General features: G+C 37.0%; 1 protein-coding gene across 2 annotated transcripts in view; it reads right to left on the reverse strand.

Annotated features, from left to right (window-relative positions):
* Nucleotides 1-7,618: 7,618 nt before the first annotated feature.
* negr1 (neuronal growth regulator 1) overlaps nt 7,619-21,041 on the reverse strand; it is a 529,129-nt gene continuing 515,706 nt past the window's right edge. The window contains exons 7-8 of one of the 2 annotated variants that reach the window (XM_072574172.1): nt 17,846-17,899; nt 7,619-10,988 (exon numbers count right to left, since the gene is read on the reverse strand). In XM_072574172.1, the coding sequence (XP_072430273.1) occupies nt 10,888-10,988; nt 17,846-17,899 (155 nt within the window). In that variant the 3' untranslated portion in view covers nt 7,619-10,887. The remainder of the gene's footprint in view (nt 10,989-17,845; nt 17,900-21,041) is intronic. The other variant, XM_072574173.1, reaches the window with a different exon arrangement.

The raw sequence follows: 21,041 nt of genomic DNA on the forward strand, positions 1-21,041 counted from the left end.
GCTGAGTATAGGCTGGCAAATGATAACACCATATACTTCTCTCCCTTCTGAATAATAACTCATTACCGCTAGTCTCTGTTTTCTGCCTGTTAGTCAATTTTACATTCACACGGCACTGCTCCTTTCATTTACACAGACTTAAATTTGTTAATAAGTCTATTGTGCTTCACTTTAACAATAGCCTCTTAAAGGTGCACCTCTGGCCGCTCTACAACACTTTCTGTTAATTGCCTTTATATGACCTCACCATGTCCCTAAGTGTTTTACTGACAATTTTTGAAGATGTACGATCAATTGTTATGTAAGAAATGCAGCAGCAATTTGAAACAAAAGAGATCTGCAGCTAGATTTTTGTATTTGTTATATTGCTTAATGATGAACTATCGTCAAGAGTACAACTTCCTGCTCTTTTTAAAAATTAAGCTGAAGTGGAACAATATCTTCACAAGGCGGCCTCACACTGTGTCCTGAATTCAACTCAGGAGACAACATTTGAATGTGCCACAGATTCAGTATTGATGCAAAGGTAGGATCACAGTGAGACAAAGTACATAATTTTCAATCACTGAGAAGGCTAGACTGGCATTTCTAGCACTGGAAAGCATGCTGATTGATCAGCATGTTTCTCTTCCAGGACTTTTTAGAAGTGGATAGTTGTGGGTGTGGGGGAAGGAGAGGTGAACCTTAATGAACTTAAAAGGCTTATTAATGGCATAAATCAGATAGCAACTGGAACATTCGAATTGAGAGTTGTCTCCCTGCTGAAATGGAGGCAGCTTCCAGTCACTGACTGAACATGCAATGCTCCAGTAAATATTTGAACATCACATTCCCCCCCATCCCCTCAGAAAAAAACCTGTGGTTGCAATCCCGAGATTGCAAAGTGACTTCACAGGTCACCCTGTAGAGATGTTGACTCTGCACAGTGACAGTTTAGATGTTTTGACAAGTTAAATATCACTTGGTGAAAGGTTTTCAGAAAGCTCCCCACGATGAAGGCACAATTTCTCTCCATTTTACACTGGCAGCTCTCACGCCTGACGATGTGTCATTGCTTGTGGACTCTCTCTTAGACTCAGGAGCTTTCCCATTGGCATTATAGGAGCTGGTGGAATATGAAATTACATTAACGATAGCTTTTCTTTAAACTGGAATTGAAGCTCATCTCAGTAATGGTGAGAAGATCCGGCATTTTTACCTCGGTTGTAACTCCAGACCCACAGCAATGTAATTGACTCTTAAATGCACTCTGGAATGATCTACTAAACCATTCAGTTCAAGGACAATCAAGAATAAATGCCGGCCTTGGCAATGACACCCACATTCCCATGAAATAAATTTTTAAACATCATTCAGTTCATGCTGATTGCTTAAATTTGGGCAATTTTACATAAAAAAGTGTTGTTGTGAAGCGAGAACCACTTTGAATTAACACAAAATATAACAGTTGTGTTTTTACTTTCAACCAATGTGGAATATGAGACTAAGATAGCATAGTATATAATGGCATTTAAGACTTAAAATAATTAACAATGTTCCCAGTTCATACCAATCTTAAAGGGAAACATTTTCATTGGAACATTTGTAGAAAATAAAATAGTTGTTCTTTTCTTCAAATTGGCTAGATAATTTAGGATAATCAACAATCTATTTTACAGCAGATAACCTACGACAGACCACATACTTTGGTATCTGAAAAGCAGTAGGCAGTGAACCTAGTCATCAGAGCTAATTTAAAAGTATAATTATGCAACTGTAATGAACTAGTTTTTGATTTGCTCTGTTCTGTTTGCTTTAGGTAAATCAACAGGAAATACTATGCTCAACTGTGTGATGGGAGGACTTGGAAGAGTTAAAGTACACTTACTGAATCAAGAGTGCTTCAGCCTTAATTATTACGGCATTAGTAATCACATTCATAATTCATATTAATTCAGCTCCCTTACAAACATTACTGGCTGAAATTTCCAATGTGGGTCAGATTTGTATTTCTGATCCAGATTAGAATAAAGTTGCCAATGCTCAAGCAAAAAATAATCACAAAAGTTGATCCATTTAAGGAAAACCTCACATTTTTCAAAACCCTGGCTCCACTCAGCAGTAGGATAGTCACGTTCAAAAGTATAGGATAGAAAATAAAGAACATCTATAGAGGATGTCAGGCTTTTTTTCTGTTTCAAATCCATGGTTTGTTAACTTATCAGAAGAAAGGAAGAAAGACACAGGCGATTTTGAGTGTCATTTTTAAAATCTATATTGCAAAAGGAAATTCTGGACTGAAATTGAACAAGGTATTGAATGAGCATATTACAAAGTAGTTAAGCATAACAGCATAATTTGAGTACCTCATAAATTTAGAGATTTTAGCAAAACATCTGAGATCAACGGTATATAACTTTTCTTCTACCCACTTACTAATCATACAGATAAGATCTGCAAACGCTATGCAATATTTAGGTGTCAAACCTTGTCAGTACTCAGCAGGTTCAACATTGAAACACCATTAAAATATCTTTGGGGTACTTACTTCAGGTAATATTGTTACATCATACCTGTGGATTTGAAATAAAAACAGTTAATTTCACAGTTATATTTTCAAATTTTGGAACAATACTTTAGAATTCTGATTTTTAAAATTCAAAATTTATAATTCAAATTCATCCTTAGTTTTCATGTAATGTGCTGTTACACTTCCTGATTAAGCCCATTGTTCGTGCTTTCTGTTTCTGAACTCCTTTGAAGAGTTTAGTATTTTTCCAACTGCCAAAACAATATGCAATAGGGGAGTACTTTATATAGAAAAAAAAGCTAGACTATCTTCTTTAAGTTGTTACATTTTATTCACACTGGACATGTTTGCAAGCATTTTATCCTGTAACTCAGCAGAGTGAGGGCTAATCCAATTGCAATTTTTATTTCAATTTATTTAGGCTATTTTATACAATGTGGCTTGCAGGAAAGGCCTCATGAAAAAAAAATGCAAATCTTACAAAACAATACAGAGACTGCCAAATGGAAACTTAATCTGCTCTGAATGAAAGTTTCAGAACATTTAAACTCATTGAACTCTTACAAAATATAACTTAAATGTTAACATTTATCAGTATCAAAATGATGTAGGGTTGGGTTCATTCACTCTGTAACTAAAATGTTTCATTTCAATTTAATGTGTGCAACTGCATAATTGTAGTTTATGGTCCAATGTTATTTCTTAAGATTTTTATGTGAACCTTTCAAGATTGGTGACGCTCAATGAAGGCAATGGAACATTTTTTATTTTGAATATCAGCATTATGTACCTCTTGGTCGGTATCATTGAACATATTTTTATGCCTAAAAAGTATCCTTCCCATGAGAGGATGAAATCTCGGGCACCTACAAACCCATTTTGCTTTTTTCAACATGCTGAATTGAAAGTCTCAGGGACAAAGTGAGCTTGTCAGTTTAGTATTGCATTTAGAAGTAAGCTTTATTCTGTTGTCCTTAGTGCACTGGAAACAGAAGGTCAAAACTAATTTTATATCTGCTTCTTACAACTTTTAGGCATGTATTTACATCAGTCAAGGGTGCATTCAAAAGTAAATACAGTAGACTAGCATTCAAACCAGTGGACCACCCAGGCCAGACAGATTCAGCAGAAACAGCACTCCTGTTGGGATTTGCATCTTCTTCAGAGTTTTCTAAGTTTATTAATCTGATTTCCTTGCAATCTAAATGTATGCAACTGGGAATAACTGAGCTTAATTCAATATCAATAGTTATTAGACTGCAAAATAGATTTTGGAAGAGGAAGAATCATTTTGCAGAAATGCTTTTCCATATCTAACATCATAAATATTTATTTCAACCAAATGCTGTCAGTGTGTCATAGAATAAAAAAAAACTATCAATGGCCATAAAACAACCAATGAGTTTGTCCCTGTGAAACTCAAATTTCTACACACCTCAACAGAAGACAGCAAAACAGGATAATTATAATGCATATTGCTAAAGGCCAGCTGCAAGTAATCAGAGCATCACCTTGAAGAAGTACACTTAAAGTACCAGATTATTTAATCAATAAAAGATGTTCGAGGTCAAACGCTTTTCAGAAATGCATTCTGTAACTTCTCACATCCCCCACATCCTGCTTTATTTTTATGCTGTTGCATTTTACTTTTAAACTACAGCAAAATAAATAATGGTGAAATACTGATGATGACAAATGAAAAGATAAAATTCCATACAGATCTAATTCTTTAATACATAACTATGGGCTGTAGAATGCACAATGAATTCCATACTATTATGGTCTGAATAAGGAAATATAATCAAAAACTGTCACACTTGAAGATGAAGAATTTTTTCTTTTGACTGTTTCCTGGGAGCTTGCCATCTTAGATTGGCATCTGAATAACCTTAGAGTCTGTAACATTGGGACCTATGGGCAAACTACACTTTCAGGTCTTTTGTGTAGCATTTAGTACAAGTGGCCAATTTCTTTCTTGGTGAAGGAAAGTCAAAGTACACACACCTGCTCCACCAGTTTCTTCAGTGTCCAGGTGGGAGTGTTGCTGCATTTTCAAGTCATGGTATATCAAGCAGTGTGCTTCCTCCCTCTTCTTCTCCTTATGGTTATGCATGATAATCAAGGCCAAAATGTTCAATCATTGCAATCCTTTCTTGTTAACCTAAGATGGTTGGGGGTGGAAGAATCCTGGAACATTGCCTTCAGACACAAGCAGGACTGAGAGCAGAAAAAATTGAAATTCAGTTTGCTGCATACTGAGATGTGGCTCCAAAGCTGCTATCTTCTCAGGCATGGACTCACGTATGTGCTATTAATCACATCCATATCAGTCACACCTTTATTTTCAGTTGATGTTGTTATAGCAAGACAGCAAATATGAATGCAGAAGATTTGCAATTTCCATTGACTCTAATGATGGGCAGAGCTATGATAATGACCATTAATTAAGTTACAGCAGAGCAGTGAAAGTGGTCAAGGACATTCAGCTGCACTTTAATAATAAACATCGACATTGGATGGCACATATCATTGAGGCACCATTACAATGGAGCAAGTTTCTGACAAATTCTGATCCATTGGATATATTTAAACTTATGTATTATCACGCCATCATAACTGTGAGAAGGGTAATGGCAAAGAGATCATTACATTCTGTAGAAGAAAGTAGATAAATGCAATAATAATTGAATATGATGCTAGTGCTGAAACAGCCTTAATGGTATTCACCTCAGCTAAATAACAGAAAGGCATTGTATAATTGCTAGTCCACAGTATAGAGCTGTGTTTCACAGACAATATAACAGTTTATCTTAAAAAGCATGCTCATATCATGACTGTAAGAGTCTTGTGACTTGAGGGTGTAAAGGTCTCATACTCCATTTTACCTTGGGGCACTTGGAGCATGACATGTGACTGAAAGCATGGTGCTCAAAGCAACTCTATGGTAATCTACGAGTTCAATTGTAGTACAGACACTTATGCAGCTGAAGAATGTTTGCATGTAGTAGCTAACTGTAGTAAATGACAGTGGATTCTTTAATATCAAAACATCTGTGCCACATTTCTTATGTTGCCAAGGGTTAACATGAACATTGCCACATCACTTAAAATACACATTCAGAGACAAACTGAAAGCATGGTAGCAGTGGTGAGATCTGAGATAGAGTGGAATCCAAGACCTTTATATCTTCAAGTCACGTGATATATAGTGATCAAATCACAAGCAGCATTTTTGAAATTTTACTGATGTGCAGACTCAGACATAACAACGCTCAGCTACATCTACTTGTTTTCCAATTTTTAACATTTATTTTTCAGACTTGAGCATTGCTGGCTGGCCAGCATTTATTGCCTGTTCCTAATTGCCCTTGAGAGGGTGCCCTAGAACCACTGCAATCTATCTGGGGTAGGAAGACACACAATTCCATTAGAAAGGGCATTCCAGAATTTTAACCCAGTCACACTGAAGGAATGGCAATGTATCTCCAAGTCAGGATGGTGGGTGGGTTGGAGAAAAATTTGCAGCTGGTACTCCCATTTGACTGCTGCCCTTGTTTTTCTAGATGGCATTCATTGTGCATGTGGGATATGTAAGGAGCCTTAGTGTCTTTTTGAAGTGCATCATCTAGATGACACACTGCTGCTACTGTGGTGAGTGATGGAATGAGTGAATATTTATGGTTTGGTGACAACCAATCAGGCTACTTTGTTCTGAATGGTATGAAGCTTCTGGAGTGTTGTTCGAGTCATTCAGGCAAATGGGGAGTATTCCATCACACTCTTGACTTGTGCATTGTAGATGGTGGACAGCATTTTGGGAGTCAGGAGGTAAGTTACTCACTGTAGGATTCCTCACCTTGACTTTCTCTTGTATTTAGTGTACTTATATGACTATTCCAGTTCAGTTTCTGGTCAATGGCGATTCGCAGAATATTGATCTGGGGGTTTTAGTGATCGCAATGCAATTGATTATGGAGTGATTGTTAGTTTCTCTCTTTTTGGAGATGATCATTGCTTGCACTTATTTGGCATGAATGTTACCTGCCACTTGTAAGCCCAAGCCTGACTATTATCTTGTTGCACATGAACATGGACTGCTTCAGTATTGGAGGAGTTGTGAATGGTGCTGAGTATGGTGCAATCATCAGCACAAGTTCCCCCACATCTGACCTTATGATGGAAGGAAGGTCATTGATGAAGCAGCTGAAGATGGTTGGGCTTAGGACACTACCCTGAGGAAGTCTTGCAGAGATGCCCTTGGACTGAGATGATTGTTCTCTAACAATTGCAATCACCTTCCTTTGTCCAAGATACAATTCCAACCTGTGGAGGGTTTTCCCCTGATTTCCAATGACTCTAGCTAGGGTTCCTTCATGCCATACGTGTCAAATGCAGCCCTGATGCCAGCTGTATTCACCCTCACCTCTGGAATTTAGCTCTTTTGCCCATGTTTGAACCAATACTGTAATGAAGTCAGAGGCTAAGTGGCTCTAGCCAAACTGGCCCTCAGTAAGCAGCGTATTGCTAAGCAAGTGCTGCTTGATCGACCTGTTGATGATTACTTTCATCACATTACTAAAGATTGGGAGTAGACTGTATTTATATTAATTTTTCTATTCTACTGAAGGCATTAACACACAAGGACAGACTTTCTATTTTAGTGTCATGTAAAGTGAGTACTATTAAGACTTCGATTGAATTAAAATCAGGGAATGTGACACTGGCTGTTGGCTTGGCATAACCTGTTTTACATTATCACATGAAGTTAATATCTATCTTACAGTGGGTTACAATTCCTATAGTACTGTCGCCTCCTTCCTTCATAGCCAGTCATTACATGAATCATGCCAGCATTAGTGGGTGAATTGTTCATGGGTCCATGAGGCCAAACATTAGTCTTGTCCATATCCAACACCTGCTGATACGTACTTTGATCTGCAGGAGAACAACCATTAGCTATTGCTGCTTCTTATGCTGCCTAAGTTAAAGATGCCAAATAAAACCAACTGTAATTGCTTTGATTGAGGTTAGCTCATGGAGCACAGCTGAGAGATCAAACCAAAGACCTCAGGTTCAGTTCTACAGTGAACAGGGTTGACTGCAGCCTGGTTACCTTTATTGTACCATCAATAATTCTTTATTGAAAAAGTCAAAACATAATACAAAACTATTGGAGAATAATATTTGGAAAATCAGTGCTACTGTATATGTCAGTGTTTTAATCTATGACTATTAAATGCATTTGGCTAGCAAACAAGTCACTGTACTATTTTACTCACCATCTTGTTACACATTAGCTTATTTGCACTCTATTTTTGATGCACAGCACACAGTTTCTGTAAACACTTCACATATTAAAGTTGATGGATTGTAACTGGACAATCTCACAAGATAAGGAGATTTAATAGCACTGATGAAATTTCATTAAGAATGCAAAATCTGCCTTATTGTTGTAAACAATATTTTCCACATCACAAATCACTACAGGCAGCCCAGGCAGGCAGCAGAACTCAAGATATTGTCATGTCATTTCAAAAATATTAAGAAAAACCTTCTTTTCTGAAAAAAAATCTTCAATTGGTCCAGATATGACACCAGCTTTAGATTTCAGAGATGCAAAATAATGTTACTGGGATTTCCACAAAATATTATAATTGATTTGTAAAATTTTCATACTACAACTCACTCGAGGCTCACTTCAACAATTATATACATCCACTGGTACAATGATAAATTTCCTCCCTCCAAACTTTGGCTGTATATAAAATTATCATTAAGAGGTTTATAATGTTAAGGCAAAATTTTAAAGATTACAGATACAGAACTTTCATATTGGCTCATTCATAAAATATATTGACCTCCCGTAATGTTTTTCCTTTCCATTATGCTAGTCAACAAATATTAACTAATTACATCACTACATTTTCTTCATAGGTTCTGGTCTATTTCAACTTTACTTTTATACCACAGTTCTTATGAACTGAGTATGAAATATTTCATACATTCAACCTTTCAAATTGTTGCTGGGGGAGGGAATAGTGAGTATCTCTTTGAAGTTTAAAGTTGATATCACATCTCTGAAGGATTTCTTGCTGAAAAATGTGCATTTGATCTGCTGTATACCTTTGTTACAGGGCAGTTATAAACTATTTTACCATTTGCACCACCACAGTTAGTCAACCAGATTCATCATGTCGAACCATAGCACATACACAAACATAAAAGGGTACAATCTTCACAAAAAAGTGTTGGTAAACAAAAACAAGATTGCCAAACACATGACTTTATATAAACTGCAGCAGAAATGTATCATCCATTGCACTTGAGGTCACCATGATTGAAAACGATTCACAGATGCTTGGCTTCACTCCCCTCATCCACTAATAACATTACGTTCACCAAATGTTCATTAATTCAGCAATGCACAGAAGGGGTGGTCTGATCATTAAATTGGGGAAGAACATCAGCACGTCATTTTCTTCATGATGGCATTACAAACAAATGATACTATTTGCAGTGAACTGCATTATATCACAATATTTTCCATGCGAACAAAAATAATTAAACAGTTGAATAACAACAATTTTACTTCATAAATCAAGATTGTAATCGGAGAATATCTATAAAAGTACTCCTCACTGAATACCATTTTACTGGCTACCTGTTGTGAACCTCAGACCTTGCAAACCATGTACACTTGTATAATTACTTGTTGTTACTGGTGTTTAATATCAGCAACACAACTTTATTTCCTCATTATTCCAGGTTCTTTGTAGGCAAAAATTTGTTGGAGTAACTTAATATCTTAATATGTTGCACACTTTAGTGCTGAAAATGCTAGGTGAACACATGAACACAATGCTGTTAAAGTTATGCTATGCAGATGTAAAGGTTACAGGGTTTGGCACAGATTGTTTTTGTGAAACATTGATACCTAGAATTGACTTTTCGTTGAAACTCCATGTGAAGCCACCTGATCAAGCAAGTTGAATGGTAAAGTCTTGGAACATGGTGGTTCCATTTTTACCCTCCCTAGGCCCAAGGATGATCTGGAATTTAAAGTAACAATAATAATTTCTGTTCACTTTCATTTAAAAATAAGTGTGGTTATCAAGTGCTGCAGTTTCTTACAGGTCACAGCCAATAGATGGAAATGCCATTAAAGAGGCAGTCTACAAAATAGATAGCAAAGCCACAAAAGCAGCCAGACAGAATCCCTGCACTTGCATTCTAAATTGGGAGGATAAGCAGGTCACCAGGCAAATACAAACCAAAGTGAAATAATAATCATGACTTTATGCCATTTTATTCTACAATGCAATAAAACAGTCAATGGTTGCAAACAGAAAAAGAAGCTGATCTTTTGGTTGAGATTTTCCATCAGAACAGAACAGTTTACATGAAGTTCCCAGTTAAAATGTTAACCTATCTTTTCTTCCTTCATCTGTTATTTATATTCTAAAATGATTGTTTTTCACATTTCTAATATTTCTAGCTTTCTTCCTCTCTATTTATTCCAAAATAAAAATGGGAGGGAGCAAGATAGAAATTCAATGGAAGAATTTTTTTAAAAATTAAGCGAACACCATTTCTTTAAATGAGATCTCCAATCTGAACTGCCACTTCAAGTGCTTGTGTGGGAGTGAAGTGAAAGAGAAAAATAAAGGAACGTGACAGACGACTGACCTATTCTTTCGCAAATTCCTCTGTTAAATTATTCTACAACTGCATGGAATTTTAGAAGAAAGCTGGAATATGTTAAAGGGTATTCCTTTGGCATCCATTCTAATATTTTGAAAATTAATTATTTGAGATGGATGCTTTCCTTGTCAGTCTTTTCAGTTGTCAAAACAATTGGCGTGCCTCCTTGATTTCAGACTTTAAACATTCCATTTAAATTTTGAAACTAGATGCAAGAGACCCATTTTCATTGAATGCTTGCTGACCTTATGCTACAATGATGAAGATTAAATCATATTGCAGGTTATAAGATCTCATGCAAGTGCCATATTTTTCTTGCATGTATTCAGCACCTTAGGTGGTGTTAACCTAGTTTGTGAAGCATTGCAGCTTATATGCAAGATATTACAATATATGTTCTTAAAAAGTAATTTCCACAGCCTACAAAGCATGATAGAGGACAATGAGTTCAATGTTAAAACCTTGATGATAACCTGAAAAGAATACAATTTAGACATTTACAGAATCAGTAATCCTAGGAAAGGTTCACATCCCTGTGTTTGTACTGCTAGTTGATTCTCACACTTTTCTGTGAATGAACTGTACCAGATTGTATCCAGTTCCCAGCACTTGGAAGAGATTCTTGAACTTCTTCGTGGTTCTTTTTGTTCACTGCACCTTGCACACTTCCTCCTTTGCTAGTATATGCTGACCAGACAGGATAATGCCATCACCAGGCACCACCAGGATAAAATAATTTCAGCACTGCCGGGGATCCAATAATGCTCTGTGCTTGGCACTGTGAAGAAAAGAAAGATTATAAATCACTGTGCAATTTAGAAATATGAAAATGTAAGAAGTAGGAGCAGAAATGCACCATTGGGTCCTTGAACCTGCTGTGTCATTCAATAAATCATGGCTGGTTTGATTTTGGCTTTAACTCCGCTGTTCCCTGTACAACCTTATCCCTTAATTCTTCTGTCAATCAGTTTTGAATATACTCAATGATCCTACCATTAGTGCTTTCAGGGGAAGATAATTTCTGATGAACTTCTGAGAAAAGAAATTTCTTATCATCTAACTTAAATACGAGATTCCTTCTTATGAAACTGTTCCCCTGGTTCGAGATTTCCCCATGAGAGAAAGCATCCTCACAACACCTATACTGTCAAGTCCCTCAAAATTTCATATGTTTCAATGAGCTCATCTTTCATTCTTCCAAACTCCAATAAGTATCAGCACAACCTGTTCAATCTTTCCTCATAAAACAACCCCTTGCAATAGGTGAATATATTCTATTAGCTGCATACTAGCATTTTGCAATTTATTGCAAGGGAAGTTGAATACATTAGTATTCAATACTTAGTTTTACAGGACACTAGGACCTCATCTGGAGTACAGTGTATAGTATTGGTCACCTTATCTCAGAAAGGATGTTTGGTGCTTTGGAAGCAGTTCAAAGGATGATTACTTGGAATGGCTGGATTATCTTCTGAAAAAAGGTTAGACAGGCTCAACTGTCATCTGCTAGAGATCAGGAGATAGATGATGACCTGATTCCTCTCTTCCTGAAAATTGGCAGATGTAGTGAAGTAGACTCATAGAGTCATAGAGATGTACAGCGTAGAAACAGACCCTTTGGTCCAACTCATCCATGCTGACCAGATATCCTAAATTAATCTCGTCCCATTTGCCAGCACTTGGCCCATATTCCTGTAAACTCTTCCTATTCATATATCCATCCAGTTGCCTTTTAAATATTGTAAATATACTGGCCTTCACCACTTCCTCTGGCAGCTCATTCCATACATGCGCCACCCTCTATTTGAAAAAGTTGCCCCTTAGGTCCCTTGTATATCTTTCATCTCTCACCTGAAACCTATGTCATCTAGTTCTGGATTCCCAAACCCCAGGGAAAAGACTGTGTCTATTTCCCCTATCCATGCCCCTCATGATTTTATAAACCCTTTGAATATTTTTAAGACAGAGGTAGATAGATTCTTCGTAAGAAAGACGGTGAAAGGTTATCAGCACTGGACGGGGATATCAATTTTTTCTTACAATCAGATTATCCATGATCTTATTGATTGGCATAGCAGGTACGAGGGGCAGAATGGCCTATGTCTGTTTCTCATGTTGATATGCTCCTCCCTTCAATTTGTTTCTGGATTTTTCTATTATTCTGGCAATGCTTTTAATGTATTCTGCTATGAAGTTAAACATAAAATACTTGACAAAAGCCTCTGTAATTTCTGTGTTACTCATTATTAATTCCCCAGACTCACCCTCCAGGGATCAATGCTCACTCTAGCTTCTCTTGTTTTTTCATTCTTATAGTAATGTTTTACCTTGTTTTTGTTTACTTGCTAGTTTTCTCTCATTCTTCAATTTCTCCCTTTTTAATCATTATTTGTTGGATTCAAAAATTGTCTTAATTTTCTGGACTACCATTAATCTTAATAGCATTATAAACCTTTTCTTTCAATTTGTTACCACTCTTGGTTTCCTGAATTAACCATGGATAATGCATCCTGTTGATAGAACTGTTTTCTTCCTTAATGGAAAATATTTTTGTTGAGAGTTGTGAAGTAGTTCTTTAAATGTCTGCCAATGCTTCCTTGCCATCATTCCTTTCAATTTACTTACCCAGCCTATTTTAGTCACCGCAGTCTTCGTACAATTGTATTTACCTTCATTTGAGTTTAAGCCATTGGTTAAATTCCCACATTTCTCACTATCAAAATGAATGTGAAATTCTATCATTTTACTATCATTCTTGCATTGAGGATTCTTTACGATGAAATCTTCCATTAACTGTGTCTCATTACACACTACTTGGTACTACATAGCCTGCTAGCTGTCAGGTTTGAAAAAAACATTCTGAGAATCTGTCCCAAATACACTTGATAAACCCATCCTTTAGGCTATTGTTGCCAAATTGATTTGCTTAATCTATTTGAAAATTGAAGTCATCCACCAGAATCTTTTCACTTCCTACCTTCCTTTGTTTCCCTCTGAAATGTCAAATGCCTTTGAAGATTCAGTTCTCACATCTCTGTAATGGCTAAATCATACTCAATTATTTCTAATTATGCTATCAATTTATCCATCTTGTCACGAGCACCATGAGCATTCAGTTATGGGACTTTTAATTTTGTCTTTTTACCGTGTTCTGCCAAACTGACTTTATTTGCTGATATATGTTTATAGTTGTACACTCTGTCCCTCGCTGTCACATGATGGTTTTCTCTATACTCAGCACTATTATCTTGTCCTTTCATTTGAATTTTCTAAATCTTCCCTCATGTGAACATGCTGACTACTTGGGTGGTGTTTTACAGACCTGCCCCCCTGATTTCAGGGTGGGGAAGGTGTGTGTTTGTAAAATTTAGCACATGGTCATTCCTCCAACTCCTCACTGCCCCGCACAGTGGATGCATTCGACAGATCACCTGTCTTGGGGTCTATGGAGGGGCTTGATGGCCAGTTAAGTGCCTGACTTCTTTTTGTCACCACTTTTCCCATGGCAGGGAGGCACATATCAAGTGCATTATTCAGCATTTTAGCTTTGGAACTTAGTGTTGGGCAAAGATTAGGGGTCTGATGGGGTGGGGTGGGGGCTGGGTGTTGTCTGCCGTGCACATTGGATATATCCCTCTCCCAAGATCATACTCTCTTTCAATTCTCCTACTGATCTTTCAAACCAGGCACCTCAATCTCTTACTCCCTTTACAGGTCCCTACTAACCAGGCACACCTATACACTAGACTCGCCTTCACTTTGGTCTTCCTTAGCTCATCTTAATAGGGAATGGCTGTGGGTCCAGCCATGGCCATTGCTTGACACTGCTGGCACTACAAATCCAATTGGACAACAGCTCTCAAAGGAAGGTCTTCTGAAATCTTACCCTTAACCGATTAACATCTGTCAAAAATGAAGTCGCTGCAGGAATGCTTTTATCAGCTTAACATTCCACAAGAACTGTGGGAAGGGCAACCTGGCTCTCGAAGGAATTTTGCCACGTAAAGTCTCCAGTGAAATAATAACAGATCATAGTTTTACCAGAAGTAACGGGTCACTAATCATGTTATATTGAGGAATGAAGACTGGAGATGGAATCAAATCATACAAAATAATCAACAACATTTATTGTGTGAATCAGCTGCATCTTTTCATTGAAAAGAATTATGAGTTTAGTGCTCAAAATGCAAGATTTTGATTGGTAATAAAACATACCTATTTTGGTCTTTGTAGTTCTCTGGAATCACATTAAAACTTCCTGACTCAATAAACTGAATATGATGACAAACTTTTCAAACAAATAAGTAATTGTGGCAGAGCCCACACTCGACCTGAACGAACACTAACATGTTTCAATAACCTAAGTAGTTTAGAGAAAGAGCTTTTGAAGCAGAAACCCTGCCATACTTGATTCCTCTTGGACCAAGGGCAGTTATGTCAACTGTAGCAACTTCATTACTGTCTTGGCTGAACACACATAAACTAGAGCAGTGCAGCAATCAAAGCTGTGTCTCAGGAACCACCCACACACATGTATTCAATTAGTCATTGGACAATCACTAATTTAGGTTTAGCTGAACTGTACTTGCCATAATATTTTAATCGCTTCACAGACTCTACCACATATATGGATGTGTGGATATATTGGTCACATCACTTTGCATAAAAATATTGCAAAACTATAGAAGAAATGTTTTATCAAATTGGACACTATCAAATCATTTTCACACACAATGAGTAAAAAGATGGCATCTAACTGAATAACAGCTGCCTAAACTGATTTTCAAACCCAATCTTTTAGGTACATAATTCAAAGTAACTGACAACGTTGATGCAGGCAAATTGCTCCTACTGGTGGAGAGGAAGGAGGGAGGTAGTCAGGTATAAACCTTTCACCCAAAGAGGCTTGTAAACTAAATTACCAGGGAAAGCGGTCAACAATATGAATGAATGAATTCAGGAAACATTTTGATCTATTTTTAAAGAAAGAGAAGTAGTTCAAGTTGACCTCTTATTAAGGAACAAATTGAGCCCAATTACTTTCTTGTGGTTATAAAATTTCAATATTCATCAACAGTTAAATATTTTTGTGAAGATAATGCACGCATTTACCAAATAATTCTAAAACAACTGAGTTCAATGCAATGACTTAATGTTGACGAGGACAGTCTCATTCACCAGTTGGAGAACTAGCAGGAGCCCTGTATTTCTTCTCTGTAGAAGGAACAATGTTAACACAAAACAGATATGATCAGACCTAATGCGGTAGCTTGTCAAAAAATTTGTTCTCTCATAAGATTAAGGGTTGCAGAGTGGGTTCAGTGGTGAGCATTGCTGCCTCACAGCACCAGGGACCCTCGGGTAACTGTCTGTGTGGAGTTTGTATATTCTCCCTGTGTCTGTGTAGTTTCATCTGGGTGCTCCAGTTTCCTTCCACAGTCCAAAGGTGTACAGGTTACAGGTGGATTGGCCATGCTGAAATTGTCTGTAATGTCCAGGGATGTGCAGGCTAGATGGGTTTACCATGGGAAATGTGGAGTTGCAGGGATATAGGATGCAGAAGGTATAGGTGGGGTGCTCTTGGAGGGTCAGTGTGGACTTGATGGGCTGAATGGCCTGCTTCCATATTGTAGGGATTCTATGTAGGTTGGAACTCTGTAATGCCCCAGAACGGCTTAACCTGGGCCATATGTTGCTCAACTGCTGGGGCTAAATGTTAAATGTATAATTTGTAATTTACTTCTGATATCGATTTTTTAGTACCAAAATATTTTAATTATTGAGTACTTCTAAACTGGAAGTATAGTCATCCATTGTGCAACCTAACTTCCTATTGTTTATCAATACATAAAGTACTTAACAATCAAACAGCATTCAATTCTTCAGCATGTTCTTCAGTAGGAGTCATTACAATCCCTTGCCTATCTATATTATGTCATAACAAGCTTCAGGAGTCATCCCAAAAAGATAATAAAATGAGTTTCCTGAAAATCTAACTGATTTAAAAATTTTTTAAAACATCCTTATGGTCTTCAAGATGTTTATTTTGTCACCTGGTTTGATTGATTCCATTATATCCAGTTTCTAAAAGTGTTGTCTTATTTGGAGGGATAGTACTACAGATGTGACTCTTGGTACGTGACCCAAGTAGCTATTTATCACTCATGAGCCTAAGATAGGAGAACACCGGTTGTTCATTTGACAATATGAAGCATCATAGCTGAGAATACCCAGCTCAAATCTAACAGAATTCATGTTTCTTCCCAGCAATCAGTAATGAAGGAACAAAAATGCCACAGAGATCACACATTTCTACATCAGCTAATACCCACTAACTCATCAAGGCGTAAAGACCAGTCTCTCTGGATACACTGCACAAAACCACACTTTATTGCCTATTTAACTTCTGAGCAACCTAATATTGACCTCACTCACTCCTCAGTTTTAAAACTGTTGCATTTTTTTATTCTGCTAGATATTAATTAATTGGCTTTGGTTTATTAGTAGATTATCCAATGAAGTTGAGATAATCAAGACTAAAACAATGAAATTGCAGCTCTGCATCACCTTAGTATTTAATTGCAAAAATTTGCCCAAGTAAATAAGTTGCCAATTAAAGATAGATACAGTGGACTTTTCAGGTAGGATTGTAAAACATCACTTTGATTTAACTGAGCAGCAAAGTGTGGTATCAATGAAAATACCGAAATTAAGTCATCCTGGAGTAGACATTGAGTTAAGACAGTGCATAATGAACAGGTCACAATAACAATTTATTAGGTAACAATGATGGTGATTAGGAAAAGGAGCACATCATAAACAAATTTCAGAATTTCATTTGATAGTACAAAACCTGAGTATTGCTGAAAACATACATTTTGTTTAGGTTTCATCTTCTGCTCCTCAGGACAATTCTCAAGAATACCAATAAAGGGGAAAATCAAGATTTATACTATATGAGAGGAGAGTGGTGATTGGTACAGGTGTTGTCTTGGAAAATGTAGCAGTTAGTGATGACTGACTGATAACTGCCAGGCTGTTAAGATTTAAAACTAGACAGGTTGACTCTGATTGGTCAGGACATTGGTCAGGAAATGAATCAGTGAATGACTGTCATGTATTCTGTTGAGTTGAAAGAGGAATAGGGCATGGACATACTCTTTTTGTCTGTAAGAATCAGAGCCCTCTGTACTAATATATGTAACTTCCAGGACATTTGTAGCCTACAACAGTCATCCATCATTAACTCTAGATTATTAATGATAGATCTTTGTCAGTAATGTCTGTACCAGTCAGAGAACACTTGCCAACCATTCAGCACTCTCCGCTCATACAATACGAACATTGTTTTTTCCATTCTTGTAAAATGTCCTGATGAGTGGAAGATGAAAAACCTCAATGACATGTGCCATTTTTCAGCAATATTCAGAATTTTATTAACCAATCATTCCTAAATTCATGGGATCAAACAACTTCCATAAATGTTCGTGACTATCATTCTTTAAAATAAAAATCAGGAACATCCAAGCAAAGGTAGCATAGTAAATATCCAAAGTATAAAGTCCCAATGTTTCTCCCAGTTTCCATAATAGAAGTATCAAAAGAGTCTAGCTAAATGCATGCGGGCATACTGACCTGTGGTTAGGGTAGGACTAGGAGAACTAGTAAAACTAGTAGGCTCAATTAGCTCTACGAAAGGGGGGAAAGGAAAAGAAAAAAAAAGAAATGACATGTATCTTTTATCAACTTATGGAAAATAATGCAGACAAACATTACAGAAAGACAGACGATTAACAGATAGCTACCAGAGGATGACAATTTGAATTTTCTTTTCGTCTTTGTCTTTATTCTTTCTTTACAATTGGCTGTTGCTGCTGTTGAATCCTAATTGCCCACAAACCAAGCCATTATGACTTGCTGGGCCATTCGAGGAACCAGCTAAAAGCCAACCACATTGCTGTGATTCTGGAGTCACATGTAGGCCAGTTACAGATGACAGACAGACTTCCCTTAAAGACATTAATGATCTAGATTCAAATTTGGGATCATCAATAATAGTTGTCATGATCACCATTTTGAGAGGAACTGTCAGGTTTATTAACTGAGTTTAATTTCCACCAATTGCTGTCATGGCTTAGCATTAGCTTTGATCTCTATACTACTTGTCCAATGATTACCACCTCACTCTTCATTAAAATATATATGGCCTGTGTAATAAACTTTCATATATTCGAAGTCAACTTTCTTTGATCTCAATAATCAGGACTTCTTAAAATATGAAAGTAAAGACAATACATATTGATGGATAAAAATATTTGAGAAGCATGGAAACACTGGAAGTTACGTAAATTGTATTGAAATGCATTGTCCCATCACGGACAATTCTTTCATCCCCAAAACTTTTTTTAACCCGTGAAGGCAGGCATCAGGTGGAACCTCCTTCTTCAACTGTCATTACGTTCAGACAGGTTCATCTTTAGTTAAAGACAGTTAAAGTTAGTTTGAAGTATACCACTCATAATACTCAGTAGCCTCTGAAATTCACTTTCAATAAAAAGATTCTAAGAGCAAGTAATCATTTTCCTATCATGCAATTGTTATATCACAGGAAGAATAAAGAAATAGAAATGTAGAAAGCAAGGAGCTAACTAATTGGCTATTTAAATATCTCATATGGTGGACAGGGTGGAAGGTTAGCTATGGATATTTCCAGCCAGAACTAACTCTGATAGAGGTGGGAAGGCAACAGGGTTTAAATACAACACCACCCCACCTAATTAAGTGCAGTTCTCACCTCCAAACTCACCACCACAGAGAGTGGAAGATTCCACCTTCTTTGACCACAACTTTTGTAAAAAATAGATTGTCATCTTTCTGATATTCAGTACTAATTTATTGGCCTGAAATGCATATTATGATAGACTGGCATTGACCAAAAATAGAGCAATAGCTCCGTTGATAATTAATAGTTTAGCATACTGCAAAACTAATGCTTCCCAAGCAGCCAGAGAATTACGCCAGTCTTTTACAGATGGCTTATTTCTAACTTTATTTTTAGTCATTAATACGGTTGTAGAAATTGATTGAAACAGAGATTAACATACAGGTGTTTGCAAGGTATTAGCCATGAGTTAGTGAATAAAAATTACTATTGCGAAACGAGGCACAAATACTGAAAGTGATTTGCTAATTGTGAAACCAGGAGTATGAGATCACCACACTACAGCAGATTATCAATTAGTTTCCCATCTGGCAAAGGTTACTTGTCTTTCTTCGACGTGATCCTATTTAGAAAACATAATATTTTCTATGCAAACTATAAAGCTTGTTGAACACTGACTGGAATTTTCCAAATTCTATTTTATAGTTTTGTTCTAGTTTATTGAACCAAGTTAAAGCTAAAAATGTTGCATTTTATTAAATTTAATGTTCACCTGTAATAGTTTTACAGGTACATTAGATTTATCTTGGTATATATAAAATCAATTGTACAAAACTAAATGCCTTGATATGGCAAGTGATAATGGGATGGTTTCTATTATGCTCTGTCCATGAAAGATGCCTAATTCACAGAAACAAAACACAGAATGAAAGTGCACAGACAGCAGTTTATGCTTCCACTATAACATCTACACTATTGATAGCGACTGCTTGTGCTGTGATGGAAGCTGAGACCTAAGTATCAGATGATGCATAATTGTAGAATCCATGGGTGTGGTACGTTGACCACCACTTCAATGCTGCAAAGGATGGGCTCCAAGGGTTGCACAGTAGTCTGTGCAAAGTTGTTGCTACACTGCAGCTTGCTCCTTTGACATTTTATGCAAGCATTTGACAGGCCTGCCAATTACTGTGCACACTCATCAGTGTTTGTATTTGGCCTGCCCCATAGAGGTACTCACCTGAATTCTCTGCAGCGGAATTCATATATCACCTCACCATCCAGCAAGGTGACACCCATGCAACCCTAGCCCCCAGTGTGCCTCTAGTAAACTTGCTTTGATTAATTAGCCAATAAATCCTTCTAATATATTGAATGGCAGGCAGCCAGAGGGACAGCCTGGTCAGTCATCTTACAGAAGGAAATGGCAAACCACTGCAGCACTTTGTCCACAAAGCCAGATCAATCCAATGGAAGTACATAGGTCAATCCTCAGAAGTATGGATGGGAGAGAAGCCAAACAGGTCAAGGAATACCATCATCTTCAATCATTTCATCTCCACCACTGGCCACAGCCTCAGCCATGGTCACTCCATAGGAACAAGGGTAGACCATTTAGACTTTAAATCTTGTTCATTATTAAATTATTCAATGAGTTCTCATTGATCTGTGACTCAATCCATATTTATGGCTTTGCTTCAAAACCTTCAATGTCTTTGATAGATTTTTGTTAACAAATCTCCTTTACACATTCAAAATCTGATTAATTGGCTGTGGGATTATTTAGCTTTCTTGACAGAACACTGCTTCTTCTGTTTAGCATGTATGTACCCTTGGGGAAGTGATGGTGTAGTGCTAGGCTGGTAATCCAAGGGCACAAGAGCTCCAGAAATGTGTGTTCAAAACCACCATAAAATTAATTTAATTCAAATGTGGAATTACAAACTAGCCTAATGGTGACCATAAAACTAGAAAGAGGCTTTGTGGTGCAGTGGTAGTTACCCTATTTCTAGACTGGAAGGTTTGGGTTTCAGTCTCACCTGCTCCAAAGGTGAGTCACAACATGTCTGAATATGTAGATTAGAAAATATCTGCTACTCCCCCAGTGTCAACTGATTACATCCATCCCTGTCCTGTATATTTACCAGGTTGGTATTTCAGTTCCTGACA

Source organism: Chiloscyllium punctatum, chromosome 7 (assembly GCF_047496795.1).
Source record: "Chiloscyllium punctatum isolate Juve2018m chromosome 7, sChiPun1.3, whole genome shotgun sequence".
NCBI classification, from domain to species: Eukaryota; Metazoa; Chordata; class Chondrichthyes; order Orectolobiformes; family Hemiscylliidae; genus Chiloscyllium; species Chiloscyllium punctatum.